Source organism: Xenopus tropicalis, chromosome 2 (assembly GCF_000004195.4).
Source record: "Xenopus tropicalis strain Nigerian chromosome 2, UCB_Xtro_10.0, whole genome shotgun sequence".
In the NCBI taxonomy this organism is placed as follows: domain Eukaryota; kingdom Metazoa; phylum Chordata; class Amphibia; order Anura; family Pipidae; genus Xenopus; species Xenopus tropicalis.
In genome coordinates, this window is record NC_030678.2 from 68,929,763 (window position 1) to 68,948,735 (window position 18,973).

General features: G+C 38.9%; 1 protein-coding gene across 4 annotated transcripts in view; it reads right to left on the bottom strand.

Moving 5' to 3' along the window:
• Window positions 1-18,973, bottom strand: part of uhrf1bp1 (uhrf1 binding protein 1) — a 195,667-nt gene that overhangs the window by 40,768 nt on the left and 135,926 nt on the right. For all 4 annotated transcript variants that reach the window (XM_031896854.1, XM_031896853.1, XM_031896855.1 and 1 more), the window contains 2 exons: window positions 10,146-10,402; window positions 5,429-5,537 (listed from right to left, as the gene is read on the bottom strand). In XM_031896854.1, the coding sequence (XP_031752714.1) occupies window positions 5,429-5,537; window positions 10,146-10,402 (366 nt within the window). The remainder of the gene's footprint in view (window positions 1-5,428; window positions 5,538-10,145; window positions 10,403-18,973) is intronic.

Here is an 18,973-nt window from a genome sequence, read left to right on the forward strand (position 1 = left end):
AGTCTCACTTGACTCTGCAAAAGCCTTCGACACCGTCGAATGGCCCTATCTCTGGGAAACACTAAAAGCATTTGGATGCGGCCCCAATTTTATAACATGGATAAAAATTTTGTACAAGGCGCCCCAAGCCCAAATCAGAGTGAATAACCTTATCTCTCCACCCTTTAGTCTACATAGGGGAACACGCCAGGGGTGCCCCCTCTCCCCACTTTTGTTTGCTATGGCAATAGAGCCACTAGCGATAGCCATTCGACACTCTACCAATATCAGCGGGTTCAGACTCCGTAACATTGAAGAGCGTATAGCTTTATATGCGGACGATATCCTACTATTCCTAGCCGACCCACATCACTCATTGCAAGAAATTCTTAAAATTGTGCAAGAATTCGGTTCATACTCTGGGCTGCGGGTAAACTGGGACAAGTCTCAAATAATGCCGGTAGATACAATCCCACCTGTAGATAGACCAACGACTAACCAACTAACTTGGGCAGACGAAATTAAATACCTAGGTATCATAATATCCCCACTATGCTCTTTGTTCCAAGAGCAGAACCTAGAACCACTATACACCAACTTTATCTCTGCAACTGTTACCTGGCAAAAGCTCCCACTAACGCTATGGGGGAGAATAAATTTATTTAAAATGATATTTCTCCCCAAATTCTTGTACTTTCTCCGGAATGCACCAACTACAATCCCCAAAAAGTTCTTCAGCAAAATAAATGGAACCATTTCCTCCTTCCTATGGGCAGGCAAACAACCAAGGTTTTCATGGAAATCACTTACTGCACCTCTGGGGAAAGGTGGCCTCCAATTACCCGATATGTATCTATATCATATAGCGGCCCAATTATCCCATATACACCCCTGGTTTCTCCCAGATGCAGAAGACCCCAATATGGCACTAATAGCCACTATCCTTGGCTCATTAGAAGCAATGACACACTGTCCCTTACGCAGACTATGCGATTCCAACCCACTACCACCGGTACTATTAGCAACTTATCAATCCTGGCAAACTGCTCGGAAGCTAACTAAATCCACCCCATACTTACTAGCTCCCCATACACCATTATGGGGTAACTCCCACTTTATGCACTTCCGAAACTTGGAAGATTTTATATACTGGCCTAAAATGGCTATTAAAACCCTGGGGCAAATTCTGCAAAATGATACTTTAATGTCACTGCCACAACTCTTGGAACAATTGCCAAACCTGAAAATCGAGCAATTCCGATACATGCAACTCAGACATGCATTCAAAGCTCAGTTTGGCTCATATCAAATAAAGTATCAGAACTACCCTATTGATTCGATACTTAGAAACTCTAACCCAAAAAAACTGGTATCAAACCTGTACAATATACTACAAGATACCATCAAATCTCCCTTTGAGAGGGCACTTGTTAAATGGCGCCAATCCGCCCCAACCATTACAGATGAGCAGTGGGAAGAAGCCACAGATTCTGGATACATACCGCATATTCTGGCAATTGAATTCTGTATATTTGGGGTAATGGATGAAGTTATACCACTCAATAAAACCCGTATACTGTGTAGATCGCTGTTATTTTACGCTAAAAAGAACATAATTCTCAATTGGCTGAAACCCACCACCCCCACCATCTCTCAATGGCTGAACCTAGTAAACAAAATGCTACCAATGATTAAGTTAACGTATGAAGCTAGAGGAATCCCCGACAAATTTGATAGAGTTTGGGGCACATGGGTTGATATTTATCCCACAGTCTAAACATTGTTGGCCAGAACCTGCTCCATAAGGTTGATGGAGAAATGCCCCTATTACCACTATATTGTATAAAGGAAAACCGTTAACACATCATGACTGAAACCTGTTTAATGTGCAATCTCTAGGTAACCTGGTACAATTTATACTCTGTATAGACATCCTCTGTATACTGACGATTCAATATGCTGTACAAGAAATGATTGTTAGAAATGTTAAATGTCTTGTTTGTTTTGAAACAAAATAAATAAATACTTTAAAAAAAAAAAATAATAAAAACTGCAGTACCCTAGTGACCAAATGTGAAATATTTGGGGAAAATTTTGGATGCCCACCCACGTTTGGGCATCCAACAATCATCATATTTTCATTCAGGCTGACCCCATGACTATGTGATTCAAGTTTGGGGAGTGTAGCCTCAAAGCTGTAAGATTGGCAGCAGTTTCAATTTCCCCATAAAAGTCAATGGGTGACATTTGATTGGCTGTTGTTGGCCCCTCCCACTTTTGGGGTCATCCAAAAAATGTTGCTGTTTCATTCGGGGTGATCCCATTATGATGTTATTTAAGTTTGGGGGGTGTAGCTTCAAATCTGTAAGAGTGGCAGAAGTTTGAAAATCTTCCCTGTCAAAGTCAATGGGAAAATTTGGGTGTTCGGAGCGGCTTCTTCTAATGCTTTATTTAATAGTAAGTCCTTCCAATTGACACATGGGCATCCACTTCGATTAGAAGAAAGGAGGTTCTGTTTAAATATTCTGAAAGGATTTTTTTTACTGTGAGAGCTGTGAAGTTGTGGAATTCCCACTCCGAATCAGTCGTACTGTCTGATACATTATATAGCTTCATGATGGGGTTGGATAGCTTCTTAGCAAGTAAGGGAATACAGGGTTATGGGCGATAGCTCTACCTAAGTTAGTAGCTCTTATAAGTTCATCCAGAGACTGGTCCGATTACCATCTTGGAGTCAGGAAGGATTTTTTTTCCCCCTCTGCAGGAAATTAGAGAGGCTTCAGATGGGGGGTTTTGCCTTCCCTGGATCAACTAGCAGTTAGGCAGGTTATATATGGGTATTAAGGTTGAACTTGATGAACGTATGTTTTATTCAACCTAACTTACTATGTTACCAATTCCTGTCATTTAACAGATGGATTTTAAAAGGCCATATTGGTGCACAGGGTGGAGGGTCTAGAATTGGAATTCAGTCCATGTCCTTACAATGGCAAAGATGGCGGACAGAAATTTCTTGCCAAATCTTTGAAGTTATACATTTTTCACAAAGCTTTCAGGCAAGTTCTCCTCTTACCACAAGTTTGTCACTATTGAATTTCACTCATGAAAATCCTTCTGGGCCTGTCTTGAACCATTCAGGTATAAATACATGCTGTTTTGTACAGCTTTACTCATAATTTTTCTAAATACTTTGTTAGCACCAGTCAGCCTTTCCACTTCCAGCTACCTGCCTTCCCAGGCTGTGCTGGAGAGTAACAGGTGTTTGGTTCATATACTAATCTTACTACTTGATCATATACAAGAGGTATATGATTCTCACCCAGAATAGTAAGTCACCATTGAATTATACTCATACAAATCATCCTTGGTCTAAACCATTCTGTTTCACTCAGGATGTTAACCAGATAGCTTTCCTTGAGGTATATATTAGAAAGAGTACTACAATACAAAGCTTTAAAGGAGAAGGAAAAGCTAAGTCACTTGGGGGTGCCAAAATGTTAGGCACCCCCAAGTGACTTGAATCGCTTACCCCGTACCCCGGGCTGGTGCCCCTGTACGGAGAGAACAGCACCAGCCCGGGGTACCTGCAGCGGCTTCCTCCTTCGCCGCGCGCATGCGCAGTAGAGTGAAAAGCCAAACTTTAACAGAGAAGTCGGCTTTTTCACTCTACTGCGCATGTGCCTGACTCACAGTCAAGGCTGAACGGAGCAGGAAGGAGGAAGTGCATCGCCCCAGGTGCCCCGGGCTGGTGCGGTTTTCTCCTAATAGGGGCACCAGCCCGGGGTACGAGGTAAGCGATTCAAGTCACTTAGCTTTCCTTCCCCTTTAAATAATAGCTCATGCGTTATGAAAGTTCACAACAATTCTGGTGGACATCTGCTAACACAATACTATTTCTTTTTCTATGTGGCTGATTCCATGGTATACAATTATCATCTTTGTTTTAATATAACTGAAACTGTCTATGTAAAGGAAAAATACAATTCTTACAGTACAATAGCTCAAAATGGTATCTCTGGTAATGAACATAATCCACTATGTCACCTCATTGTCCCAAAAGGTGGCTTGTGCAACATTTATGTTTTTGAAACTATTTGTGAGTCCCTTAGTCTAGCACCAGCAATTCTTGTGATAGGACAGGTAGAAAGCAAATTAAGAGAGAATAAACTTTAACCATTCTAGTGCTAAAATCTTCCAACAAAGCACTCATTTTCCACCAATGTCCTGTTCTATAAACTTTGTTCTTTGATAATAAATAGAATTAGTGCCAATATCTACAAGCAGACTAAGCAATTTGGATTCCAGAAATCCCCTTCTGGTGGGTGGACCAGCTCCTAAGCAATGCAACAAGAAATTATAGAAGAAAGAAATCTTTCTGTGTGAATGCATATTTTAATCCAACCCACCAGAATTTTATATATATTTAATATATATATATTATATATTATTATATTAATATATTATATATATATATAATTTTTCAAACAACATGGAGCATGCAGTAAGAACTAAGCACAAAATCTCAGCTACAACCCTTGGAAAAATGCCATATATTATATTTTCGTCATTCACATAAATTATTTAATGTAAAATGAAAGCATGAGTTCCAGAAGATCTCTGAAAGAGAGACCAGAAGAATTAAAATTTGTTAAAAGTCATTCATGATGTGGAAAGCACTGTAAATAAGGACATGGAAACTCAAATAAGGTCACCCTTTTTATCATGTATAATCATTCATATGGAGACCGTGTATGTTTTTGAACGTAAGGAGAACTAAAAATTCTCCTTAAATTTGGCCATAAATATGGCTAGAAATGCAATATTTTATATACTGAACTTACTGCAACAGCCTAAAGTTTTAGCATCTCTATAGCAGTTATAATCCAGGCCTTCACAGTAGTCACATGAGCTCCCCATCTTGGATTTAGATGTTAGAAGTGTCAATGACACATGCTCAATGTGCTCTGAGCAGCTTTTGAGAAGATAATCTTAAAGGGTCATCACAAATTAGCAAGTGGAAAGTGCGGTTAGCATGCCATATAAACTGATGCTACATTGGTTTCAGGGCTGCTATGTAATGATAACAAATGATCTGAATAAATTACTTATAATCAGCCTTATCATTTATATTCTATGTATGGAGTATGTTGTTCACTGGTTCTTAACTGTGGTAACTGACAGCAGCACAGAGCATGTGCAGTGAATCAGCAGAAAAGAAGATGGGAAGCTACTAAGGGCATCATTTGGAGGCACAAATCTCCACTGCTAGAGGGCTGTGGTTGCCTTAGTCTGATACAAAAGCCCAGAACATAATGTACAACATTTTTAGCCTATTTCTTGCTATTTCTAGTTATGCTTTAGTTCTCCTTTAACTTCTGTTTCTGTCTGAAAGAAGTATTACAGCACTTTTTTCTGACAAAGACCTCGCAAAATGATAATTTCCACATACCTGTTACAAAGAAGATTCCATCCTCTTTCCGATGAAGTTTGATATTTTGCATACTGACTATGACCGGTTGAGGGGGCAGCGAAGAAGAGTACAGACTTGGCCCATTATCCTGTCAAACACAGTAAAATAAACATCATGATAACCAAAATGCTATCTGAGGAAACACTAACACAAGGTTGCCCTGGAGGCCCTTTATAATCCTCATGTAATTATGGTAATCCCCTATACACTATGATCTTCAGTATCATTCAGTAGTAAGTTTTAAGGAGAATTAAAGTTATAATCCCTGTGGGGTGCCAAATTGTTAATCATACCCCCAGTGATTATAATCGCTTATCCAAGGCTGGTGCTCCTATTTGCTAAAAACTGCACCAGCCCCGTGTATTTCTGTAGAAGTTAACACATCTTCTTTGGCTTCTTTTGAGTATGGGCAGGTGCAAGCTAAGTGAAGTGAATTTAGATGCAAAAAGCCAGCTTTTTCACTCTACTATATATGTGCCTACCTGGGCCCGAAGAGAAAAAAAAGAAAAAAGAAATGAGTTCCTATAGGAATACCCCTGGCCCATGCAGTTTTAAGTAAACAACAGCACCAGCCTGGGGTATCAGCAATTAAAACTAATTAAAATTTTCCTTCTCCTTCAAATATATAAAGATATATATATATATATATATATATACACACACGTCTGTAGGAGCAGGCACTCACGTTTAACAACCAAACAAAATGTCCCTGGGTGCAGTGCAAAAAAAATCATAGATATCAAAGGAAAGTATACCGCACTCGCAGGTCTTAAGGTGCAAAAAAAGAGTTTTTTATTGAACAAGCAACTCTTGTTCAATAAAATAAAAAAAAAATATATATATATATATATTTTTTTTTTAAAGTTTATTATTTATTTTCTAATTAGAAGGTAGTTTGAATTTTAATTATCCTGATATTGACTGGAGCAATAATACTGCCAAGTCAGTAAATGGGAACAAGTTTATAAACTTGTTGCATGACAACATTATGTCACAGGTTGTTGAGGAGCCAACCAGGAACCATGCTATATTGGATCTAGTGATCTCTAATGACCCAGAACGTATAGCAAATGTGCAAGTGGTTGAACCCCTGGGTAACAGTGACCATAATAAAACTACTTACAGACTGTAGAAAGTAATCAGGCAAATAAACTCAATGCGTTTCGCGTACCGCGGTACGCGAAACGCGTTGAGTTTATTTGCCTGATTACTTTCTACAGTCTGTAAGTAGTTTTATTTTTAGCAGAAATTTTATATTAAATGATTTTACACTATTTGGCGTTTTTTCCCTCTCTCCGTTTGAACTGGGGATTTGCCTACATCTAACCTGGTCTCCTACTGTTGAGCTTGACTCCGTCGCCCTCTGGTGAGCCTTTTGAGTCACTACACATAGTGGTGGACATAGTAATTTGTTTAACACACAATAAGGTGATTGGTTTAGTTATTTGAACAAAGTTTCAAAACGTTATCACACTATCAGTTGTTTGTTTCACTTTATACATGCGCTGCCTTCACAACTTTTCTGGACACGTTTAAGACCCGATCAAAGGGGTTATATTCGTAAGAGGAGCAGCAGTATCACAGTCATTACAGTACTTCATTGTAACTTTATCTAAAGCGCTGAGGACCGTGGTATGTTTCATACCTTTGTGCAACAGTGACCATAATGTTATTTCATTTGATGTTTTGTGCAGGAAACAAATTTACAATGGGGCAACAAAGACCCTGAATTTTAGAAAAGCAAATTTTAGATCCTTAAGGGCAGTGCTTCAGGGCATAGATTGGGGCATTATGTTTTCTGATAAAAACACAGAGCAGAAATGGTTGTCATTTAAAATGATATTAAATTATTACGGTTCTCAATTTATTCCATTTATAAGAAAAAGTAGAAGTGTTAAGAATCACCCTATGTGGCTTAACTCTAAGGTAAAGAAGTTAATAGGGGAAAAAAAGGAAAGCTTTTAAGAAATATAAGTCAGAGGGGACAGTAGCTGCGTTTAATGAATATAAACACTATAACAAGTGTTGTAAAACAGCAATCCGGAAAGCAAAGATAGAAAATCAGGAGCACAGTGTGGCAGAGGCCAAAACTAACCCCAAAACGTTTTTTAAGTATATGAATAGTAAAAAGATGCAGGTTGAGGGTGTGGCCCCATTGATTTATAGTAACAATATGGTTACAGCGGATACAGAAAAGGCAGATGTACTAAACCAGTTCTTTTCTTCTGAGTATACATTAGAGGATCAGAGTGGCAAGTCCCACCCAATAGCGCCACTGTTGCCTCAGCTCCAAATACGCAGTGCTTGACACAGGATATGGCGCTTAAAGGGTTACACAAGATAAATGTGAACAAGGCCAGATGGAATACACCCTCGGGTACTGAGAGAGCTAGGATCAGATTTACAGTGGCCTCTGTTTCTAATATTCATCAGGTATGGATTGGAAGAAGGCTAATGTCATTCCTATATTTAAAAAGAGAGTAAGATCTCAGCCTGGCAATTATAGGCCTGTAAGTTTGACATCCATGGTGGGCAAGTTATTTAAAAGGCTTGTTAAGGGATCACATACAAATTTATGTACTGGAGAATGGCATTATGAGCAGTAATCAGAATGCCTTTATGAAGTACAGGTCATGTCAGACCAATTTAATTGCTTTTTATGATGAGGTGAGTAAGAAGCTGGACAGTGGGGATGCAGTAGATATAATCTATTTGGATTTTGCCAAAGCATTTGATACCGTTCCCCACAAACAACTGCTTTTTAAACTAAGGTCTATTGGTCTTAGTGAAGTCGTTTGCACATGGATAATAAACTGGCTACAGGATCGGGTAAAGAGGGTGGTTGTTAATGGTATATTCTCTACTTGGAGTAAGGTTCTGAGTGGGGTCCCTCAGGGTTCTGTACAGGGTTCACTTTTCTTTAACTTGTTTATAAATTACTTGGGGGAGGGTATTATAAGTAATGTATCAGTGTTTACAGATGACACAAAACTCTGCAGACCAGTCAGTTCTAACCAGGATGTGCCATCCTTGCAGCAGGATCTTGACCAACTTGCAATCTGGGCGGCTGAGTGGCAGATGATATTTAATGTGGATAAATGTAAGGTCATGCACCTGGGATGTAAAAATATGCAAGCCACATATACAGTTAATGGGACTGCACTAGGCAAATCCATAATGGTGAAGGACCTTGGAGTCCTTGTAGATAATAAACTTGACTGTAGCAAGCACTGCCAGGGCAAACAAGGTTTTGAGCTGTATTAAAAGGGGCATAGATTCATGGGAGGAGGGGGTTATTCTTCCCTTTTACAGAGCGCTGGTAAGGCACCAGAAAATGCTGTTCAGTTTTGGTCTCCAGTGCTCAAACGGGACATGATTGAATTAGAGAGGATCCAGAGAAGGGCAACTAAGCTGGTAAAGGATATGGAATGTCTAAGTTATGAAGAAAGACTGGCCAAGTTCGGTTTGTTTACACTGGGGAAGAGGTGCTAAAGAGGTGACATGATAACTATGTATTAAATATATAAGGGGATCATATAATAACCTCTCTAATGCTTTATTTACCAGTAGGTCCTTCCAACACCCCACTCCGTTTAGAAGAAGGGAGGTTCCGTTTTTTTTTACTATGAGAGCTGTGAAGTTGTGGAATTCCCTTCGAATCTCAAATACTAGTTGTGCAGCTGGTAAGGGCCAGGTTGGATACTATCCTCATCCTGGAGATACTCACAAGCTAGAAAACCAGCAACCAAAAACAGTTTAATAAAATGAATGGATGGAATATAAAAACATTTCACGTTGACTCCCCCACTCTCACTTTCTGGCAATCTTTCCTAGGTCTACTATAGCCAAAAACGAATGCCTAAAAAATTACAGCATCTCAGTACTCGGTTATCATTTTAATTTTACTACGTTATTGTCTGTGTATTCAAATTTCAATTTCATGTTTTGATTCAGAAACAACACAATGTATTAGAAATTATTCTCAGGCTGGGACCTGACCAGCAACTGTACTTTTCCTGTAATATGTTACTGTTATGTTATATATAATACTAATTAATAATTATGAATAAATATTAATTAATTACCATTAAATAATAATATATTTATGTATTTTATGCATATGTTGAAACTGAGTGGACTGTGTGTATACATTCACATATATAAAGTTCTGAGCTGCAACAAAATCTGGAAAGAATTCAAGTAAGAAAAAAATGCAGTGCTGAAGTTCCCACTGGGTATTTATGGATGCATATGGGACTTTTTATATATTGAATGTAACCAACAAAATTCATGATTGGTTAAACTGCATTACCTTTGTTAGTGGCCTAAAAATAGTTTCCTGGGGTAGTAATCATGTTCATAGGTATATAGGTATAGGATCTGTTATCTGGGATGCTTGGGACCTAGGGTCTTACTATAACATGAATCACCAAAACTTAATTCTGCAAACAAAATTAAAAAATAATAAACCCTATTGGATTGGTTTGCCACCAACATGGATTCATGGGGATATTACCCTCAAGTACAGGATACGGTTTTAATATTACAGAAAAAATATGACTTAATAATAATTCGAATTATCTGCTTGAAAATGGGGTCTGTGAGAGATGACCTTAACTTAATTTGGAGTTTCTGGATATTGGGTTTTAGAACAAGAGATCCCATACCTGTACAAAAACATTCATGCAACACTCACCCTGAGTGAAATGCTGCTGTTGGAAATATGAATCGTTAGGGGCATAATTTCACTGAGCTGTTCATCCTCTAGGAATGGCCCAATGTGAGTTAGGGAGGAAACAGGGAGTTCCGAGGTAAAATTCTGAATCCACAGCTGCAAACTTCCATTTTGTTTGGCAAGAGGCGACTGAAAATCAACAGAGGAACCGATATTGAACTGCATGGAAACATGGGGCTTGGATACAGGGGAAGTAGGGCTTTTGACTTCCAAAGGACCTGTGCAAAACAGAATAAAATTAAGTAGAAGGTGATGAGCACAGAAAAAAATAACAATGAAAGATGCAAAAGGAACTATCAAATATTAAAAACAACAAAACACTGTCTTGCCCAAAACACTACAAATTTTACTGAAAGGATTATTAACAAGATTTGTTTTTTACTTACAGATAACAAACCATCAAAAATACAGTTAAAACAGTGATTAGGGCATTTTTAAATGGAGATTCACCTTAAAATTTACTTTTATTAATTGAGAGTTTTCAAAAAAAAAAAAAGTTGGGGCACAATTTAAATACACAGTAAATGATAACAGAAATTTGCAAATCATTTGAACCCTATATTTAATTTAAAATAGTAAAAAAAAAAAATTTAAATATTGAAACTGAGAATTTTTATTTTTTCAAAAAATGGTGGGACAGGCCATGTTTACCACTTTGTGTTACTTCTTTTTAAAACACTCTGTAAATGTTTTTGAAAGTGAAATGTTGTCCCAATTCTTGCCTGATAAAGAATTTCTGCTGCCCAGAGGCCGCCTTCATTCCCCACCCCCCTCAGGATTGTACATGCACATCTATTTTCTGTGCGTCCTGTTTCCAGTGCTCCATATGTGAGCAAAAAGTCTAGGTGTGGCTGGGCAGCACGCCACACCTAAATTTGTGCTGCCCTGGACCCGGGTCTTTGTGGCCTCATCAAAAAACCTGGCCTGCTTTTACTACAGAGCCATGCTGTTGTAATGTGTGCAGAATGTGATTTGGCACTGTATTGCTGAAATAAGCAAGGCCTTTCCTGAAAAAAGATGTTGTCTAGAAGGCAGCATATGTTGCTTCACTTATGCACCCCCATAACATCACAGATGCTGGCTTTTAAACTGTGGTCTGATATCAAGCCGGATGGTCCAGAGGATGTGGCATCCATGATTTCAAAAATAATTTAACATTTTGACATCAGGCAACAGAACAGTTTTCCCCTTTGCCTCAGTCCATCTTAAATAAGCTTATGGCCCCAAGAAGGTGTTGGTATTTCTGGATTTTCTTTTGTTGCGTGGTTTTAACTTGCATTTGTGGATGCAGCAAAAAACTGTTCACTGACAATGGTTTATGAAAGTATTCCTGAGCCCACGCAGGGATTTTAAATACAGAATCCTGTCTGTTTTTAACACAGAGCTGACTGGGGGGGCTGAAGATCACAGCCATCCAAATATTGGCTTTTGGGCTTCCGGAGTCACTGAATCTTTTAACGACCTTTGAACTGAAGATAATAAAATCTCTGTATTCCTTGCAATTCTTTAGTTGAGAAATGTTATTCTTATATAGTTGTTTACAGAGTGGTGTACCCCTTCTCTTCTTTATTTTTATGATACTTAAAACAAGCATATAATATTTAATATTTGATATGCTGTTTTCAATTAAATATAGGGTTTAGTGGTTTACAAGTCATTTCGTTCTCTTTTTATTTACATTTCACACAGTGTCCTATTTTTCTGGAGACAGGATCATTTGGTTGGAAGTGCAATCTCCCATGTTTCAAATATGCTCTCCTCTAAACATCTAACATTATACTGCATGGATTATTGATATTAAATACATATGAGGTGTGTGCAATAACGTCTGGACAAGATGAATGGATAAAGTTTTTAATTTCCTTGGGTATAATTAATTGATTTTATATCTACATCCACTTATTTCATGAACTATGGAGGCTTATAAATCATTGATTATATAGCTTTTTGATTTTTTTATGTATTTTTCATGAATTGCATGCTCCTCTATATCTACTAATCTTGCAGAGTTTTTTTTTTTGTAATACAAAGGTTTTCTCTTTTTAATATAAAGGGCAATAAAAGATTATCTATTTATATTCACTTGATGATTATTTAGTTTTTTTTTTTAATTTAATTTTGAATATACTATAACAAGTTACAAGGATGCACCTTTTAGGGTTTCCCTTGGTGCAGAATTAATATGATATGTAAATCATATACATCAAACAAGAAATAAAAGATAAAAGGAACGGGAGAGGAAGAGAGAGAGAAGAGGGGGAAGATAGAAAGGTAGAAATTTGTGGTATAATTCTTTTGTAGAACAGTGTGTTTTTTGTGGGCCTGTAATCGAGTCCAAAATTGGAGTTTCCTACTGTTATACCAGAGATCTTATCATTTAATCTTAGGGTTTGGGCTAATGGCTCAATGGCAAGGGTAAATAGCAAGGGTGACACCCCTATGTTGAAAACTTTTGAAGAGAAACCTATATGGCTAACTTTAGCTGTATGGAAATTGTAAAGGGCTTAATGACTTGCAAGAAAAAAGTAGGAAAACCATAAGCGACTAAGTTAGTGAAGATTCTCAACCAGGTCATACCATCCAGGTCATACCATCCAGGTCATGGTATATCTGTAGCAAAAATAGAAATAGGAGCGGAGCACTAGGTTGTTTCTTCAATTAAAAATCTTCTTTATTGAAATCTTTAAGATCATAGCCGAGAGCATAACTTAATGGTATATCTGTAGTAACAAGTCAAATCAATTGGACTTGCTTATTGGGGTGATTTTAAAGTCAATTCTCTAATTCTTGGAGTTTATTATTTAATTGGTGTTCTGTTTTTGTTGGCGTTAGCATTTATTTATATCAGTATTCCCCAAATATAGGGTGTGTGTGCCGCCCATAATGTTGGACTCTTTGAGCTCAGGGTAGGTGCAACATGGTCCAGGCCCAGATGGCTTTATTGCTGAATGGTATCGGTCCCACATCCGAGAAATAGTCCCAAAACTGCACGAAACACTACTCTATGCCTTTGACGAATTCTCCCTCCCAAAATCATTCTCAGAAGCAACCATTGTAGTTATCCCCAAACCTGGGAAAGACCCAACTCTGTGTTCTTCATACAGGCCAATTTCTTTACTCAACATAGAGATCAAAATTCTCGCAAAAATCCTAGCAAAACGCCTAGCCAAAGTAATATCCACACTAGTAGAACCAGATCAAACTGGATTCATGCCAGCAAAATCCACAAGCATTCCTCAATCTGCAACTGCCTCATGAAAATAAGGGCTCCAGATTGGTAGTATCTCTGGATACAGCCAAAGCTTTCGATTCTATTGAATGGCCCTATCTTTGGGAGGTAATCGCTAGAATGGGGTTTGGTCCCTCTTTTGCCAAGTGGCTTAAGCTGATGTATAGTGAACCCAAAGCAGCTGTCAAAGTAAACGGAATTCTATCTACCCCATTCCAACTCACTAGAGGCACCCGTCAAGGATGCCCCCTCTCCCCATTACTCTTTGCCCTAGCGATCGAACCCATGGCAATCCAGATTAGACACTCCCAGCAAATTAAAGGACTCATATACAAAACTGTTGAAGAGAAAATCTCTCTATACGCAGATGACACACTGTTATATCTAGCAGACCCCAATGGCTCATTCCAAACAGTACTACACATAATCAAGTCCTTCGGTACATTCTCAGGCCTGCAGATCAATTGGGAAAAATCTATAATCTTTCCCCTTGATGGCCAAATCCCAACAATGACAGACCCAGACTGCATGCTTAAAGTAGCTGATAGCTTCAAATACTTGGGGATAACGATTCATAAAGAACCAGCACAATTCCTTGAACATAACTTACGCCCACTATACAACAAATTCTCAGAGACTCTCAAACACTGGACAAAACTACCACTCACATTAATAGGAAGAATCAATATATGCAAAATGATCTTCCTACCGAAATTCCTATATCAATTCAGTAACACTCCGTGCCATATACCCAAAAGCTTTTTACTAGAAATAGACCGAACCCAATCTGCATTCATCTGGGGTAACAAATCACCAACACTTTCTAGGTACACACTGAACGCCCCGCAAGACCAACTAGGACTAGCATCCCCTAACTACAAGCTCTACTACCTAGCTGCCCAGTGTGCCCATGTCGCACACTGGAAAGTGTTTGACCCCGAAAACCCAGCCTCAATTTTAGAAGCCCTTTACTTCACCTCAATAGAAAGTATGCACAATGCCCTATACAGAACAAGGAAGGACATTAGCCCACTACTCCCAGTTTCAGATGCCACCAAGAAAGCATGGGATTCCATGACCCTATTAACCAACAACACAGGAATAATATCACCTGACACCCCACTATGGGGAAACAGTAACCTACCGCAATTTGCTTCTTTCCCAGAAGCAGGATCCTGGGCTAAACTTGGGGTAAAGCGTATTGACCACTTATATACAAAAGGCGAACTACACACCCTACCTCTCCTGCAGCAAATTATCCACCGGCCTGGCTTGTCAGACCTTAGATACGCACAGATTACACACTTATGTGGCGCACAGTTCCAACAACCACCGAACACACAGCACTTAGACCTAGAACTGCTGACAGCTCAGACAAACAAAACCAAACTACTCTCAAACTCCTACAAAATCCTGATCGCTAAAAGGTATGACCCAAGACCAAGAGTCAAGCTCAAATGGGAAACCTCTGGGGTACACCTAGACCCCGAGGACTGGGACGAGGTCATCAGCAACTTATACCAGCCCCTAATAAGTACAAGGGACAAGCTCATACAATTTAAAATTATACACCAGACCTATCTCACCCCGCAAAAACTGCACGTCATGGGGAAAACCGACTCAGCGAACTGCCCAAGATGCAAAGCATTTATGGCTAACTTTATGCACCTGATATGGGACTGCCCCGTAATACAAAAGTTTTGGCACAAAGTCACAGAATTTATGGGTACAGAACTGAACCTCCCCCAAATATTCAATCCAACTACCTGCATACTGGGCCTCCTAGACTCACTAGTACACAGAAGAAACACTAAATTACTAATGAGACTGCTACTATTTTATGCTAAAAAAAACCATTGCCCTACACTGGATGGGCCCATCACCTCCAACACTCCGCAGATGGATTGCCCTGGTCAACTCACAACTGGACCTATACAAGCTTACCTATCTTGCCAGAGGATGCCTGACAAAGTTTGAAAATATTTGGTCTCCTTGGACTGAATCACCAGCTACATTAATGTAACAACCGATACTCTCCAACCCTCTCTCTCTCCCTCCTTTCTTTCCTTTCCCCTTTCCCATTTCCATTATTGTTGTAAAACTCAATAAAAATCAACCTTTAAAAAAAAAAATATATATATCTGGATGTCATCTGCATATAAGTGATATTTAAGACCAAAAGAAGAAATAAGGTCTCCTAACGAGAGAAGTGTACAGGGAGAACAGCAAAGGACCAAGCACAGAGCCCTGAGGCACACCTACTTATTGCATGGTCTGACCAAGGACAGGATTGTATTTCTATAAAATGAAAAACAAAAAGGAACACCAAGAGCCCCAATAGTGTAATATATTTTTACAAGGAGTAATAATAGAGTAAACAAATTAATACTCACAACAAGCAAGGGTTACCAATAGGCAACCACTGTATAAGCAGGTGGGGAGATTATCCTGACCCCACTCAGGAATAAGAAGTCGCTCTCTGTAGAAGGAAGAAAAATGGGGATGACACCCCTCCACTCGGGGTGGACTCAGTATAATAATAAGACAAAACAGAGGCGCCAAAAAGATAAAATTAGCTAAAAACACTTAAAAACCCAATGGGTAATTCAGAGGAGGTAGTAGTAAACTTACCTCCTCCAGACAGACACCAACAAAAGTGGTAATTTTCAGTAATAATTTATTCACAACAATATTGCTACGCGTTTTGCAGGCATTTCCTGCTTCATCAGGCAATGTAGAATAGGCGCAAAAAAACAGTGTCTTTGTATAAACACACCAGGATTGTATTTCTGTTTGTGAGATTTTAGGGAAAATTTGTTTGTGGATTAGAAACATATCTATTCAAGAATGGGAATTGTGTGTTGGGGAGAAATACCTTCCCATGTGTCTACTACAGAGGATTTTTCCATGAGTTAAGCAAAATAGTGCTTATATTTCTTTGTACACACAGGCAAGTTACTTGACTGTCTATCTATATTTGGACTGGCTACTTCATGCAAGCTAGTACATCATTCCTCCAGGATAGCAAAGAAATGATTATAATATAGTTTTTGATGGTCATTTGGGCCATATATTGTTGCCAAAAGTTTAATCTTTTGTTTATAAATATGGCAACCTCTCTGTGCTTTTTATCAGCACAAGCAGTATAGATGAGGTGATACGCATGGTGAAAATATCTAGGAATTGATGTTTTAGAGAAATGTGTTTCCTGAAGGAAGAGAATGACAGCCCCCATTCTATTATATTGTCAGAAAGCCATAGACCTTTTTGTAGGAGAATTCAGACCCTCCACATTATGCAAAATACATTTTAAGGACATTGAAAATTAGATTAAGAAAGCTTAATAAAAATTAAAAAAAACCAACACACTACCACTTAGTTTATATTATTTCTATTAAAGCGCATAACTTGGCACTTATCAACACTGAACCTCATTTTCCATTTTGCTGCCCAGTTTTCCAATTTTATCAAATCGCTCTGCAGCAAAGTGAAGTGGCAGCAGCCTGCATGGAACTTATAAATTTTGCACAATTTAGCATCATCAGCAAAAATAGAAACAGTACTTTTTATTCCCACCTCCAGATCATTAATAAACAAATTAAAAAGCAAATGACCAAGGACTGACTCCACTAACAACACTGGCCCAATTAGAAAATGTTCCATTTACCACCACTCTTTGTAATCTATCCTTCAGCCAGTTTTCTATCCAAGTACAAATATTATGTTCTAGGCCAATATTCCTCAATTTTATCATTAACTTTCTGTGAGGTACTGTATCAAACGCTTTTGCAAGATCTAAGTAGATGACATCCGCTGCCATTCCAGCATCGAGCTACCTTCTCACCTCATTATAAAAAGGTGACTAAATTAGTCTGGCAAGATCTGTTACACATAAAACCATGCTGGCACAATCTCTTGGCACCATGCCAGATTCAATGAATCCTGAAAAATTAAGTAGAGAGGTTTGGCAATCACAGATAATCACATTTAACACCCTGGGATGAATACCATCAGGTCCTGGACCTTTGTTTACCTTTACATGTTCAAGTCTCTTTTAAATTTCCTCCTGAGCGACCCTTGCATCAGTAGTTATATTACTAGAACTGGGTCTATTAAAAGGGAAGCCTTCATCAGCTGGCTCCACAGTTGTATAGACAAATAAGAGTTGCGAATTTCTACTTTTTCCCTGTTCGCATCAACCAACTGACACTCCCTGTGATAATAAGGGTCCCACCCCTTCTTGCTTCATTTTTTTACTAACATAAATTACTAACATAACTTACATATTTAAAAAATAATTTTGGATTCCTTTTACTCCTAGCTGCAATACCCCTTTTCAACTGTCCCAGCTAACTTGACTGCTTTAAAAGCACATTTTTTCTTATGAACCTCGACACTAAAATTTTTATTCAGCCATAAAAGTTTTGCTTTGTGACGCCTTTCCTTGCTTACAAGGCTACTATGCTGACCTGTATACTTGCTAAGCATGATTTTAAAGATATTCCATCTTCCTTCTGTGTTTAACTCTGTGAAAAGCCTTTCCCAGTTGACACATTGCAGAGATGTACTTATACTTGCAAAGTCTAACTAAGTAACCTAGTTATGTTGGGTTGAAAAACCCCATACTGTTCTTCGACTTCGAGCTTATACTTCCGCTTTTTCTTCTTCTACTTCTTCTTAGCACCCCCCTAAACGCTACTCCTCCTACAGTTTTAGGGGTACAACACCCAAACTCTCCACACTTCTTCGCCCTATATCAGAACAGGTTGCTAGTGCTTTTCTAAGCGATCCTGCCCCCATCTTTTTGTGGCGCCGCTCCGAACACCCAAATTTTCCCATTGACTTTGACAGGGAAGATTTTCAAACTGCTGCCACACTTACAGCTTTGAAGTAGAGCTGGGCGGTATGACAAAAATTTATGGTATTTTTCAAAATTATATTGGTGTCACGGTATTTGACGGTATTTTTTTTTCCCATGCATGATTAGGTGTTAACCCCATTTCCTAATAAATTAGAGAATAATTGCTGCAGTATTGAAAATCAGAGTCAGACAAGCGAAGGATCGGCAACAGAAAGTCGTAAGGTAAATCAGGCAGGCTTAGTTTCCCAGGCAAGGCCGCAGACAACATAGCACAGGAGGAGGCGTTTGATAGCTTTAAATCCCCCCCCACGCATGCGCAGAACCAGCGCCGTCAGCGCGTCACAGACGTTCACGCTTTGACATGTACGTGCGCTTTGACGCACATGCGCAACGTCCCTCTGACAACGGGATGCGCACGCAAGGAGGCGCGCGAGACCAGGCCGCACGGGTGAGTACCCTGACACCCCAGTATTGCGGTATCTGAAAAATAAATATAGTTTAAAAAAAAAAAAACACCAGTATTCGGAATTAAACGATATATCGGCCAGCCCTACTTTGAAGCTACACTCCCCAAACTTGAATAACATAATAATGGGGTCACTCTGAATGAAACAGCGACATTTGTTGGATGACCCCAAAAGTGGGAGGGGCCAACAACAGCCAATCAAATTTCACCCATTGACTTTTATAGGGAAATTG